Source organism: Ceratotherium simum, chromosome 9 (assembly GCF_057802395.1).
Source record: "Ceratotherium simum simum isolate JZ-2026a chromosome 9, ASM5780239v1, whole genome shotgun sequence".
Classification (NCBI taxonomy): domain Eukaryota; kingdom Metazoa; phylum Chordata; class Mammalia; order Perissodactyla; family Rhinocerotidae; genus Ceratotherium; species Ceratotherium simum.
In genome coordinates, this window is record NC_141908.1 from 48329363 (window position 1) to 48343660 (window position 14298).

At 43.8% G+C, this 14298-nt stretch overlaps 1 protein-coding gene across 1 annotated transcript in view; it reads right to left on the minus strand.

The window, feature by feature from the left end:
- The window catches only part of STK39 (serine/threonine kinase 39), a 278513-nt gene extending 271213 nt beyond the window's left edge, over positions 1-7300 (minus strand). Inside the window, exon 1 of the mRNA XM_087435340.1 lies at positions 6763-7300. Coding sequence (XP_087291466.1) covers positions 6763-6952 — 190 coding nt within the window. The 5' untranslated portion in view covers positions 6953-7300. The remainder of the gene's footprint in view (positions 1-6762) is intronic.
- Between the last annotated feature and the right edge of the window lie 6998 nt (positions 7301-14298).

The window sequence follows — 14298 nt, forward strand, 5'->3', positions numbered from 1 at the left end:
CAGGAGATGAAAAGCCCAAAGCAGGGGGCAAAGGGGAAGGAGGCTCAGGGGCAGAGATTGTTTCTGTGAAGAGAAATCATTTATTCTGAGTCTTAAAAGGGAGCCCAGATGAGGGTGTGTTCAATTTATGAACACAATCAAGCTATACATTTATGATATGTACACTTTTCCACATGCATATTATACTTCAATAAAAGTAAAACTTAACAGGAGAGACAGAGCTCTCTGTTAAACAGAAGAAAATGGAAGGGAAGGGTGATGGAATGGTGTTCCAAGCAGAGGGAAAACTTGCCTAGCAGAGGCTAGGAAAACATGAAGCATTTCAGCAAAAGGTCCCCGTGGCTGGGAGTCTGTCCCCAGAATGGAAATGACAAAGTTATGGCTGGAAAGGGAGACAAGACACCATTCCCAAAGGCCTTAAACACCGTGCTTAGAGTTAACCTTGAGGATGATGGGAGAGCCAGTATAGGCGGTTAAGCCTGGGGGTAACTGATAGAAATTGTGGTATAGCAGTATCATTTTGGTAGCAATGCATTCTAGAGCTGGAAGCAAAAATGGAGACAAGGACCTTGGTTAGGAAGTTATTACAATAATCCAAAGAAGATAATTTTTGATAAGGGCCTAAACTAAACTGGTGGTGGCCAAGAGGAAGAGTTAGAGACAGATAAAAGCAGATATCAAGTATGCAGAACGTTTAGGACTGATGACCAATTCCATGTGGGAGATGGAGGAAGATGGGAAAGGGGAGGCCAAGCAGTACGCTTCTGTTTTGTACTCCAGGGTCTTAAGGAAGATGGAGAATGTTGAAGGAGCAGGATTAGGATTGAAGCAAAGGTGGAGAGACAATGAGTTTAACTGTGAGTATGAAGTTCTGTGAAACATCTAAACAAAGATGTAAAAAAGGTAGCCCATACACCAGTCTGAAGATCAGGGAGACCCTCAGCATTTTAGATGGAGGTTAAAGCCTCAGACATATAGAGAAGTGGATGCTGGAGCAGGGGCAGGCCGGGAAGGAGAAGGAGAAGGAGAAATGAGAGATGGGGACAAATCCTGCAGAGAGAGGAAGAGAGAGGACTGCAGTGTCCACTGGCTCCAGCCACAGAAGGGTCACCGTAATTGTGGAGACTGCAACTTTGGTTTCTTAGCAAGAGGGCAGAAGCCAGATTGCAGTGGGCTAAGCGGTGAATGAGAGGTTATTTCAAACGGCTTAGCTGTGAAAGGAAGGAAAAAGATAAGGTAGTATCTAGAGGAGGAAGGAATAGTGAGAGTGTCTTGTTTTGTTCCCTTTTGTTGTTAAAGATAAGAGAGAGACTTGAGAATATTTATAAGCTCAGGGAGTATTTATAAAGCAGAGAGAGAAGGAAAGAGAAAGGGGTGCAACAGTGATGACTTTATCTGAAAACAAATGCCCCGTCCTCTTACTCACTGGGACACACAGTGAATATTTCTTTTAGTCAGCAGCATTTCCTGCCAGCACGGCAGCCTCTGCAGGGCAAACTCAGAGGTGGAAGAAAAGTGCAGTCTTAGCAGGTTGTTCTCAGAGCCCTTTCATAATGGGCTGTTCCTCCCAGCAACCTTCCTGCAGGATGCTCTCACCACTTGTCAGAGGGCCATTTGGCACCTAAACCCCTGAGCTGTCCAAATTGCCAGGAGCTCCACAGGTCTCTCCAGCTTCCTCCCCACAGCGGAAGCCAGTCCCACGAGGGCCTCTGGCTCCCCCTGCAAGCCACCTTCTAGCCACCCACCGGAAGAAGGAGACCAGCAGGCAACCTCTCCTGCCTGCTTCCTCTCTAGTAGAAACCGAGCAGAGAAACTCTTCAAGCCACTCCAAAATCCTGCCAGAGACAGGACTGTGTTCTCTCCTGATTACCTGAATCTGATTAGCAGATGCAGTTTACAATAGTTATGGCTAAGACTAATTGAGAGCATGCCCTGTGCCAGGCACTCTTCTGAGTGCTTTACATTCTCCCAACCCTCACAACTCTATTTTTATCATCTCCACGCTACAAATGAGGAAACTGAGTGCAGACAAATCTAAGTAATTTGCTCAAGGTTGCAAGACCAGTGACTGCCATTGCCAGGATATGAAATAGACCAGACTATCTGATTCCAGAACCCGCATTGTTTTAATTTATTCTCAAACACCAGCAAAAATGTAGTATACAACAGATTATAAGGGTCAGGGGAAAATGCCTAATATTATCAGTCAGACATCAAATGTATACATAAAGCAAGTATTGCAGTAACTCTACCATAAGTTTCTTTTTACCTAGAGATTTTTCCCACATGGTAGTTTGAAAAGCACATTTAAAACAGCATTTCTGTTGTGAACATAATTAACACCACTGAATTGTACACTTAAAAACATAGTTAAATGATAAATCTTATGTTACGTATATTTGTATATTTCACCACAAAAAATACAAAAAGAACATTTCCGTATATATTTTTCTCTTTACGGAAAAAAACGTGAAATGACAGGAAAATCAAAAGCCCTGTCTTAGGCCAAGCATCTCAAGCCTCTTTTAATTTATTTAATAAAAAAAGCCACACTAACAGCAGCAGCAAAGCAGCTCGGTTTAAAGCTCTGGGAGATCAGCATACACACTCAGTGCTCAGGCTCTCTGAGGTCTTACAAAGACGACTGTGACCCACTGTAGCTCCCACTGTCCTCAAGATCCCTAGAACATCAATAAACATAGAACTCTGCAGAAACTCGGAAAGCACAGAGCAAAGCAGGAATGCCCCGGGCTGCTTGCAGGTCTTATTTCAGGAAAGCCTGTTGCTCCTGGCCAGATGCCCTATTACCTGGGCCTGGGGAAAATGCACCTGAATGGTGTTAATAAAGCCTCACAGGAGAGAAACAAACAAAGTACTCGGAGCCCTCGGTCAAACTAGGGCTAGGAGTCTAGGAACCCAATCCTTTTTGTAGACTAGGACCAAAAATTAAATGTGTTACTGTCAGATCATTCTAAAGACCACATTGAGAAGTCAAGCGCAAAACTAAAGAAAGGCTCATCCTGCGAAAAAACATCTACGAAAATCAAACATACTCTGAGGCACAAGTCTGTTCAGTGTTTCTCTGAGGAACATCAGCAAAGATAACAGCCCCTGCTGGAACTACCTGACTCAAACACAAAAACTGATCATTGCAAGGACTATTACTCTTTGACAGAAAAGTTCCTTGAGGTTGTTCAATTCTATGGATGCCCAAGTCAACATTCATATTATGATTCACCTTTTACTCTTTGTTCAGCAAATCAAGGTGATACTGTTAATATCACCAACAAATAAACTAATTTTTCAATTGGCATATCCCTGGGTGCCCCTTACACTTCTAAAGAAGGAATCTGAGGGTGAGATGCAGGGGGCAGGGGGGATAAGAACAAAGATTACTAAGACTGAAGAGTATAAACAGGCTAGAACAGCTCCGAAGAACAGGTACTTCTATAGGAGACAAATATTTGAAATCTATTAAGACAAGAATATTGACGGCTAAAAGAAGGAACTTGATAATTTCACAACATTGTTAACCCCTCCCTAAGCATAGAGCTCCCTCCGACAGATTTTACATCATTTCCAGGTCATGCATAAACTTCTGAACCAGATTATCCCTAAGAGCATTACAAACTCGCCATTGATCTTTTAAACACAAGAACAACAATACAACAAAGAGAAAACTTTATTTTTAGACTTGCAAAATCCTGTGTTTATTTTTCTAAAAGAGAAGTCAAACAACTGAACCTGCTTTGTTTGGACCTTAGTAAACCTATTCTCTCCTAATCTTGATGCCCCAACCTCTGCCCAGAAGGAAAGGAAGAAAAAGTGCTCCATGCCACGCTGGAAAGTTAAAACACCTTGCCTTCCAGGGCCTTCCGCTCAGGCACATCCGAGCCTCCTGCTGGTCACGGTTCATACTGCCGGAGCCCTATCATATGACACCTGCCGTATGGCGGAGAGAGGCAAAGGCTGTCCACCCGCATTCATGTCGAAACTGGTTCCGTGTTTGAACTACTAACTTCTGCGTGTAATGTTTAAGCAAAAGTGCTCAACCGCAGGTTCACTCTTAATGACTCAACTAGCATTAAACACTAAATGGAAATGGATTTGTAATTCCCTATAAACATTAAGCCCTAGCAAAACCCTATTCCAGCAAGTTGATTTTTCAATAACACAGCCACCACATAAGCCATCACTTCTGGTTGGAAAAATATGAGATCAATGAAAAATGCAGAAAAGCCCTTCCCACAACGTGAATGTGCAAAAAATCGAGGTAAAAGTAATAAGCAGGTGTTTCTGTTCTCAAATTCCTCAGGTAACTTTCTTTTCTTGTCTTTTATTAAACTGACCAACCATAATTAACAACGCCGTTACTGCAAGCAGACAGAAGCCCTGCAATTAATCCCATCACTTAAACTAAACTAAAAATAAGATTTTATTCATTAGTTCATAAAACGGGTCAACTCAACATATTATGTTTTCAAACAGCAAAGCTTGCATTTTAACCCTAATAATTAACAAAGCATATAAACTGATTATAATTAAATTCTGGTACCGTCCCTATGGAAAACTACGTGGCAGATACCATCACTCATCTTTTATGGACCATCTCTACACGTTGGAGACAGAAGGACACTTAAGACCCTGGAGGAGTTAGAGAAGGCAGCAATGGAAATAATGAAGCACCTCACAAACTCTTCCTCGGACTTCAAAATCCAGCTCGACTACGACCTCTTCTGTGATATACCCTGCTTCCTGATTTCTCCCAGGAGTCACTCCCTCCTGTGAGCTCTCCCAGGGCTCACTCACCACATCCTACAGAATCGTTTACATAAACTCCTGAAGTCCTTGAGGGCAGAGGCCCTTTTTGTTAAGTTCTATACTGCTAGCACCTCACACAATGCTTGGGACATAGCAGGCCCTCAGACTTTGTTGTACAAATAAAAACTATGGGGTTACATGCTAAGAAGTATGTAAAAAGCAGGGCAGAAGAAGTCAGCATACTTTGCCTCGGGAAAAGCACAAGGCTTCTCAAGGAACATTCACTCTGGCCTTGGAAGCTGAGTGAGATTCATTACAAAGATGGGTACCTAGAGGAAAGAAGAGCCTGTGCAAAGGCAGCAAGAAATGGAAGACCAGATGCGTCCTAGGAGAGATGACTACAATGAACACAAGCAGAGCACGAGCGGGGCAAGGGGGTTGAGGGCAGGCGGTAAAACTGGAAAGATGAAGGGGCTTATATGCCAGGTTAAGGGGGTTTCACTGAATACTCTAGGCTTTGAGAGGCCCTTGAAGTTATTTAATCCAGGCAGTGACATGAAGACTCATCGCCCTCGAGTCTTTGGCCAAAAGTTATGAAATGTCTGGGTTTTCAAACAATTTTATGTAAAGATGCCTATTTTAGATTATTTGAAGGTTTTACATCCTAGGTTACTGTTCTGCCCATCATTTTCTCGTATATATATGTTCTCATACATCATATATATCATTTTCTGAAATATATATTTCAGTCTATGCTGTTTCATTCAACAGTAACAAGTGATAAAAGCTCATTTAAACACCTAATAAACCCCTAGGTCTGTCTTAATTTTTTTAAAAGGAGGGGGTGGAGAATTTTTTTAAATGAAAAGCAGAGAAACATTTAAGATAAATATCCTGAATTCCTTTTTCATCACCGTATTTAAATATCAAGATATAGGAAGGCAGCAACCATCCCAGCGCCAGTAAGGTTAGAAGCCGAGGGCCCACTTTACCTAAAGGCTTCCCTAACTGGGTTTAACAAGACTCTCAAATGAGATGATCCAATAGGGAAGGTTCTAAGTGAGGGGTCAACACAAACCTCCTGGACCTTCATGTACTTGGCCCAAGGAAAAGTAACACGGGCTTCTTGCCGTTCTACTTTGCCAGACTTTTAAAAATGTAAGATAAGGTGGTATTTGTGAGCCGACTAGAAGGCACCAACAGGCAGAGAGGAGATCACCGACAGCCTCGGGTTTCACTCTTCGCAGCTCGGCCCTGGACCAGAGGGAAGCATCGGCCCGGTGCAGGGCAGGAGGCCAGGGCGCCTGCCTTCCACGGGCGGCCGGGCTGGGCGGCAGGCGGCGCGTCCCGGCACCGAGAGAGGCGGGTACCCGGGCGCGCCGATCTGCACGGCGGGCGTGGAGCAGCGGCTGTCAGGGAGGGAGGCCAGCATCCTCCCCGGCCTCGGGAAAGAACGTGGGCCTCCGCGACTCCTACGTGGCCCCGTTACCCACGACGAGCGGCTGCTGACGGGAGACAGAGGCGCGGCTGCGCCCGTAGAGTCCCCCAGGACACAGCCCCCGGGGCGCGGCGCGGGGGCGCTGGAAGCCCAGGGCGGCGCCCCCGCAACCCCACCCCAGCCGCAGCTGCCTGCCCGCGTGGCCAGCGGCCACGGGCTGCGGCCCCGGCGCGCCGGTGGAGGGAGATGCGGCAGCGTTGCCGGGTCCCCTGCTCCGGCGATCCGGGAGATAAAAGTTTGCAGCATGCGGCTCGTCTGCAGTGCGAGTCACATCCGCCGCGCCGCCTCTTGCAGCACCAGCGCTCGCAGAACGAACAAATAAATTAAAAAAAAAAAAAAAAAAAAACTGTTGAAGCCGGTAGGCCCCAAATCCGGCCGCTCTGCCTCCCGGGCGTGCATGCAGGCGAGCCCAGCATCCCGCGCTCCCTCCCGCCCGCGGCCGCGCCTCCCGCCCGGCCTCGGCGCCCGGCCTGAACCGGCCCCGCCGCGCCCGCCGCACTGACCGATAACCTCCTGCAGCTCGTACGCGTCCCTGCAGATGGGCCAGCCGACGGCCTGCGCCGCCGGGGCCGGGGCCACGGGCGCCGCCGCAGCCGGCGCTGCTATCGCGGCCGCCGGGGCCGCCGACGCTGTCACCGGGGCCGCCTGCTGGGGCTGCTGGACGTGCACGGGCGAGCCGCTCGGCTCCGCCATGATGCTGCCGGAGGAGAGCGGGAGGACGCGCCGGCCGGCGGACGACCTTCCACTTGAAACTTCCTTTCCCTCGCCGCCGACACCTCTCGGCCGGCGCACGCCCTCCCCGCCCGCCGCCGCCGCCGCCGCCGCCGGAGCCAGCCACGAGGGGAGGGAGCGAGGGAGGCCGAGCCGGGCGGAGGGAGGAGGCAGCGCCGGCGGAGGCGGGGAGGGGAGGAGGCGGCGGCCGCCGCGCTCGCCGCGCGCCCCGAGCCTCGCGCGCGCAGTTCTCTGGCTCCGCGAGGGGAACCGCCGCCCTTCGCTCCCTCCCGCTCTGCTCGCGGCCCGGGAAGTTTCCACCCAAGGGGAGCCAGGCCGGTTCGTGTTGGCTTTCGGGGGACCGAGTCCCCGCCCGCTCACTCCCTGCTGTCCCTGCGCCTTTGCCCCAGACAATCAGGCTCTCCAGAAGATGCCCCCTAGGGATCCCCAGGGCGGAGTCGTTGAACCGCCGCCAGCTTCTCAGATTCAGAAGACTCCCCAAGTAAAGAGAACCTGAAGTTCGTTTACAAGTTAGCGAGTGAGACACCTACACGCCGGCCGTTTGTAGGACTCCAGTTAAAAAATAACCCAAGTTGTAACTTTCCGGCGCTTTACCTGCCAATATCCCTTTCCCACCTTGCCTAATCTAATCGCAGCCCTGCTATTTTTTCTTAGGGAAACATGATTCCTTAGGCCCCCCTGGCTGTTCACAGACTTTCTTCATTTGTTCCGAAACGCTTGGATCCCAGGGAGGTGATGTAAGGGCCTGTGAAGTTAGAATAAGTAATGTAAGAGAGATTTGGACACTTTATTTCAAATTCTATACCCTTAAAAACATGCCACATTAACCTGTTAGGACAACAGATAGCAGGCGTTTCTTTTACAGAGCATGCTGAGTGTCAGAGAATACAGTACTACGGTGTAAATAAACAGCGCTGAAAACTTTTAATTAATTGCTGCGTTTTTCAACATTCCCAAAATTACCTCATCCTTAAAATCGCTGTGGTATAACTATAGGTTTTCCTAATTATAGTTGTCGCATTTAAGACTGAATGTTCTGTGTTTCCTTGGTAGAGATGACCACGATTACACCAAGAATAAGACACCTATTCTTGTCTTAAGCTGAAACGGTGCAGTGAACCAGCGGTCATATTGGTCATTTGGCCAAGATTATCTTGTGTACTTTTCATGACTACGACTATTGAATAAATGAGCAAGAATAAGGAGCATATAATAAAAACTCTAAGAAATATTGTGTTTATATTCAAAGATCTTAAAATTTTTTAAAGACAACTCGGAAGAAACCCAGAAATTCATGAGGAGAAACGTTACATGTCTAATCAAAACATTGATGTTAACTGAGGATGACGGTGCTTAATCTCTTACAGCTTTATGGGACATTTGTACTAAATCAACTATAGTGCTCTGGTCTTTGAGCAGAAATTGATGAACTACGAAAGTGTCCATTCTTTCACGCATGGGTGTTCAAGAAGTGTATTGATTTTACTGTCTCTCAAGAAACAGACAAGTTCATGAACAAATAAATTTCAGACCTCTCATGTTTTAAGAGGGGGGAGTAGGGAACAAGGTGCTCTCTATCCCAAGCTATACCTGCTCACCTCTTCAAGTGCTGCTCCCCACTCTGAAGAACTTTAAGGACTATTGTTAGGGGAAAAGAAAAATGATTAAATGAATATGACTTCCATTCTATCCTATGAATTGATATTCTCACTGTCAAACCATGAAGTAGAACCGTGAAGGCCAGGAAAGTTCTTGGAACTTAATAGGAAAACATGATGCTGTCAAGACCGATAGCACAGAATTGAATCAAACACAGATCACTTAGTTTCCCACAAAGAACAACTGTTCCGTAGTCACAGACCAGATATCTGTAGCCAGCTGACCACTTTCCAAATGGCTACCAGGATGACGACTTGCAAGTACGGATGACTCAGTGCAGACCCATTACTATTACCAGTAAATCAGTTTAAAGAAGAATGTCTACTATCAGTGGCCTTTGGTATCATTTTTATATGTGAAGAACAGAACATGAATTATATTTTTAAATTATATAAAAGCATTAGATTAGATTTTTAAGTTAATGTTTCCAGAAACAATTGAGTAAAGTGGTACTTAAAACTTGGAAATATATGTATTTAAAAAGTTTCCAACTGATATGCAATTTTCCCTGAAAACCCATTACTAAATTTAAACTGAAAGATGGCAGGGGAGGAGGCCTTTAAAATATAAACAAGATTTATTTCAATACACAAAGAATACATTCAGTTAGAGACTTTAAAACACAGAAAGGAAAAATAAGAGTCTAGTTTTTTTTAAGCGTTTACAACTGCTTTATTATGTATCAGGGTTTCTCAGCTTCTGCACTTTGGGTATTTTGTGCAGATAATTCTGTGTTGTAGAGATCTGTTCCCCTGGCCTCTACTCACTAGCTGCCGGTAGCACCGCCACTCCCAGTTGTGACTATCAAAAATGTCTCCAGCATTGCCACATGTCCTCTGGAGAGCAAACCACTGCTTTAGGTAAACTAAATATACAAAATTGTCATTTTATAAACAGATTATTGCAGTGGTTATTTGCTTTACAAAGAGCTCAGTTATTCATAAATCCTGAAGAGGATCAGAATATGCTACCCTAAAATATGCCACTTTAGCATAAGGATGATTTTTGAGCCGAAGGCAATTAAGAAACAACAGACACAGGAAGAGCTCTCTGCCCTTTCCATATCTGCCTAAAAGTAGGGCATAAATTTCCCTTTTGTAAATGGAATTTTCCTTTATAAAGGAAATTTCCCTTTGTAAAGGTGCCCCCCTCTCCCATACCAGAATGAGGAAAGTGACTCTCCTCACCTGAGATGGCACAGAGATGAGTCTGCGTAAACAACCCTCATCTACTATTGTCTCCCCCATGCGTTTCCTAGTCACCTTCCCACAATTTACAGCACCCCTCCAGGAGCCCAAGCCCCCTTTTCCTTTGTTTAGTCACTTCTCCACAGTTTATCAACTTTTGTGAAAATGGTATATAAGCCCCCAATTCTAACCATCCCTTGAGTTATTCATCACTGAGTACTCCCACGTGTATGCTCATTGCACCCGCAAATAAACTTGGTTTTCTCTTCTTGTTAATCTGTCTTTTGTCAGTTTAATTCACAGGCCTCTGGTTACTAAACTTGAAAGGTTAGAGGAAGTTTTTTCCTTCTCTACAACCTTTTGAACATCTGGGACATGTGTAGTGTAGTGGCCAAGGCCTTGAAGAAAGAAAGTGCCAGATTCAAATCTTGCCTCCAACATTTTTTTATCTCTGACTTTGGACTTACTTAAATGCTCTGAGTCTCAGTTTCCTCATTAACAAAATCAGCATCATAATAACTTCCACATGGGTTGTTACAACATAATTTGTATGTAAACACTTAGCATAATGGCTGACATAGTAAATGTTCAATAAAATAAAAACCATCAATGTCATCATCATCATTATTCTTATCTGCCAAGATTTGTAACAAAATATATAGGAGAAAGACGTATAATAATGGCAATCATGAACTGTACAGAATATAAGCTCCCTGAGGGCAGGAATTTTTGTTCCTTTGGTTCACTGCTACACCCCAGTGCTAAATAACATCTGGCACAGAATATACTCAGTAAATATTTGTTGACTGAATATAGCACTTTTAAAATGTATAAAAACATGCTTTTAAGCATCAGAATGAGTCAGCAAAGTGAAGGGTGGATTAGATGGGAGGAAACTGGAGGTGGAGAGACCTATTTGGAAGCCACTGCAATAGGCAAGTTAGAGAAATGTGTGTGTGAATAAAGGCATGATGTTGAGGATAATGATGAGGGGGTACGTTTAAGAATTATTTAAGGAGCAGAGAAATGGAACTTGATGACAGACGAGATTCCTTTAAAAGTCAAATTGCCCCAATGCATTAAAAAAGTAGATGAACACGAGTACAATTTGTAAAATGTTTTAGAAATATATCTATTGAAGGAATGGGAGGCTCTCTTGATTGACAGATGGTCTTTCTCCCATGGCTAACCTGTAATCCACTGCAAAGTCACTGCCATTCCATGGTGGGAAAAGGCCAGATGTTCTTGGGTGTGAAGAAAATCTATCACTGTATTTTCCATGTCCAACTCTCTCATACTTACTGTTTTAGTAACTATGTTTGAGGGGGAAAGTTGTGAAAGAGCTGCATTTTTATTTAAACAATTGCTTCTAAAGACAAGGATCCAACATTTTTTGAGTTAGAGTGATGGCAGGTCATAGTAGAAAAGATATGGCTTTAAGTCGGTAATAGCTGGATTTAAATACCTGGTCTATACTTACCAGCTGGTGGCTTAAACTCTCTGAGCCTCTGTTTTCTTAAAATAAGGACAATCATCCCAGCATGAGTGGGTTTCTGTAAAGAAGACATGAGCTGGTATGTGCAACACACATGACCCACAACACATACTATAGCAGTACAGTAGTGGCTCCAGAATTTCTGACTGGGAGGGACTCAGGAGTGGTGGTCTCAGGGGAAGGTGGGTATTATAGGTTGAATTGTGTCCCCCCAAAAGATACACTGAAGTCCTAAACCCTGATACTTGTGAATGTGACCTTATTTGCAAATGTAATCAAGTTAAGATCAGGTCATACTGAATTAGGCTGGGCCCTATTCCAATGACTGATATCCTTATAAGAAGAGGAAATTTGGGCCCAGAGACACAGACACACACAGGCAGAATGCCATGTGATGAGGGAGGCAGAGATTGGAGTGATATGTTTACAAGTCAAGGAATGCCAAAGATTGCTAGCAACAACCAGAAGCAGGGAGAAAAGAATGGAACAGATTCTCCCTCAGAATCTCCAGTAGAAACCAACCCCGCCAACAGCTTGACTTTGGACTTCTAACCTCCAGACTATGAGAAAGTAAATTTCTGTTGTTTTAAGCCACTCGGTCTATGGTACTTTGTCACAGCAGCCCTAGGGAACTCACAGCGGGATTACTGGACTAGTTCTTTAGCCAACTACATTTTATTTGGACCGACTTTAGCCATGAGCACTAATGGAAATTAGCCACTGCTTTGGAGCCACCACTCTACCAAAGCCCCAGACTTTACAATAGCACTTGTTTTTAATATTAATGTAAATAAAAAAACTACAGAGTAAATATCTGAATGAAGTCTCGGCAGAGATGTCAAATGTCCATCTGAAAAATACATTTGAGACTACCTGAACCTTTCCAACTTTGAAGACCAAGCCATCTTACACTTAGCGCACTGATAGAGATGTCGTATGCTTTCCACTGACACAGCTGATGCTATCCATTATCCAAAATCCAGAGCTGGTGTGATTTGATTTTATTAGGTTTAACACAATTTAGTGTTAAGGTGTCATAAGTGCCTATTTCCCAACCATAAATGGAAAGAGAGGCTTGCATCTATTTTAAGCTGAATTATTGCAAAGACACGCTTTTTGAATTTGTCACGTGTGGTTTAAGGAATTAAACTTATATGAATTATAACTCCCAGACATGTGTTTTCATTTATTTCCCAACCAGCTCTTGAAATTGACTTTCTATTGCATTTTATATTACAGACAAATTGCTCTGGTGACAGTTAATGCTTCTTCATTAATCTCAGAGGTTTCTGACCATGATTTGGGTCCTGATAGAAAGAAGTCTCACTAGAAGCCCTGCTCGCTGCACCTATAGGGGGAGACCTCTGTATTAGCAAAGCTTGCCCTCTGCTAAAACATCCAAAGGCATTATAGTAAATCTGTGCATCATACATAGTTCTTTTATGATGTCATCTGTCTAAAACCTGATAGCCCTGTCCCAGGCAGAATGGTGTGTGGAAAAAATAAACCCAAGTTACACAAAAATGTAATTAAAAGCAATTTGATACTTTAGTGCTGTCTCCATTGAAGAATCACAAATAGAAATTCCATTCACTACACAAAACAGCACTTTCTGAAAATATTTTGTTCATCCCTCTCACCTTCAGATTTTTCCAAACACCAAAGATGTCTCAAAGCCTCTCTCTTCCTCTCTATTAAAAAATCCTGCCACCAAAACTATCCACAAACCCTAAACATTCTTCCATCTCTGCCTCTCTGGCCTCCCTGCCAGGCTCAGATCTTTATCAGGGGAGCCATCTTGGGTTACATGTATTCTGAAACACAAAGGAAGGCCAAGGGCTGCCCTGGCTTGTAAGAAGAGGTACGTAATAAAACACTTATAATTTAACTTATTAATATACTTTCATGCAGTAAATACATTTTTAGGGACTATAATTTGCATTACACTTTGCCAAATAAAAGACAGAACTATCTCAGCCCTTAAAAATAAAACTCCACTTTATACAGTATCCAATCTTCTGGCACCCCAGATGCCCCCAAAAGTTACCAAAACATGTGAACAACTCTTAAAATAGGGCAAATAGCCAAAACCAGAGGTCACAGAGATATAATATGATTGGTCAGTTTGCTGATCAAAATAAATAACTTCTTTTACTATTGACTGGCAAAGTCTAAAAAAAACACAGACAACAAAAACCATGTCCTTCTGGTACCAAAGTCAAAAATCCCAAGAGAAATGGCAGGAAATGGGAAGAAAATTAAAATGAAGACCAGACAACAGAGAAGAGAGAGCAGAAGGAGAGGTAGATATTAGAGGCAGCTAGAAATACATTGAGAGGTAGATGCCTTTGATATTAAGCAATTAGGAGAGGACAGCAGAAATGACCTTGAAGAAAGAAAAGAATTATAATGGAAGGAAGTTCAGTATCAGGGCCCAGACCCACATCAAAGGAGACACAGTCCAGGTGCAAGCACATATGTCTACCCAGTGTGAGCAGTGGGACCATGTCACACGGAACAGTGCTGGCCCAGCACGTCACGTTGTCATGCCAGAAAGCCAGCCCAGTGCTGCCAGATCTTATGGTTGTTTCAAGAGAAGCCAACAAATCTGATTTTATGTGAAATTTTTCAGTTTTTAAATATTGGCCCAATTTGATAAAATACTGCACAGAATCTGATGCCATATACAGAATGTTTAAAAACAAGAAAACACTAAACACAGTCTTTGAATAAATACATATTTAGTGAAACATGGGCTGGAATGATAAACTCCAAATTCAGGGTAGTCGTCACCCTTGGAGATTATAGGCAGGGGAAAGGCACGCACAGGGCTTCTATGGCATCTGTAATGTTTTATTACTTTAATAAAATTCTGTAATAAATATAGCAAAATAAGATTTGTTAGACTGGATGATAGGTCCATGAGATTTTATTACATTATTGTCCCTACTGTTCTGTATGTTTGA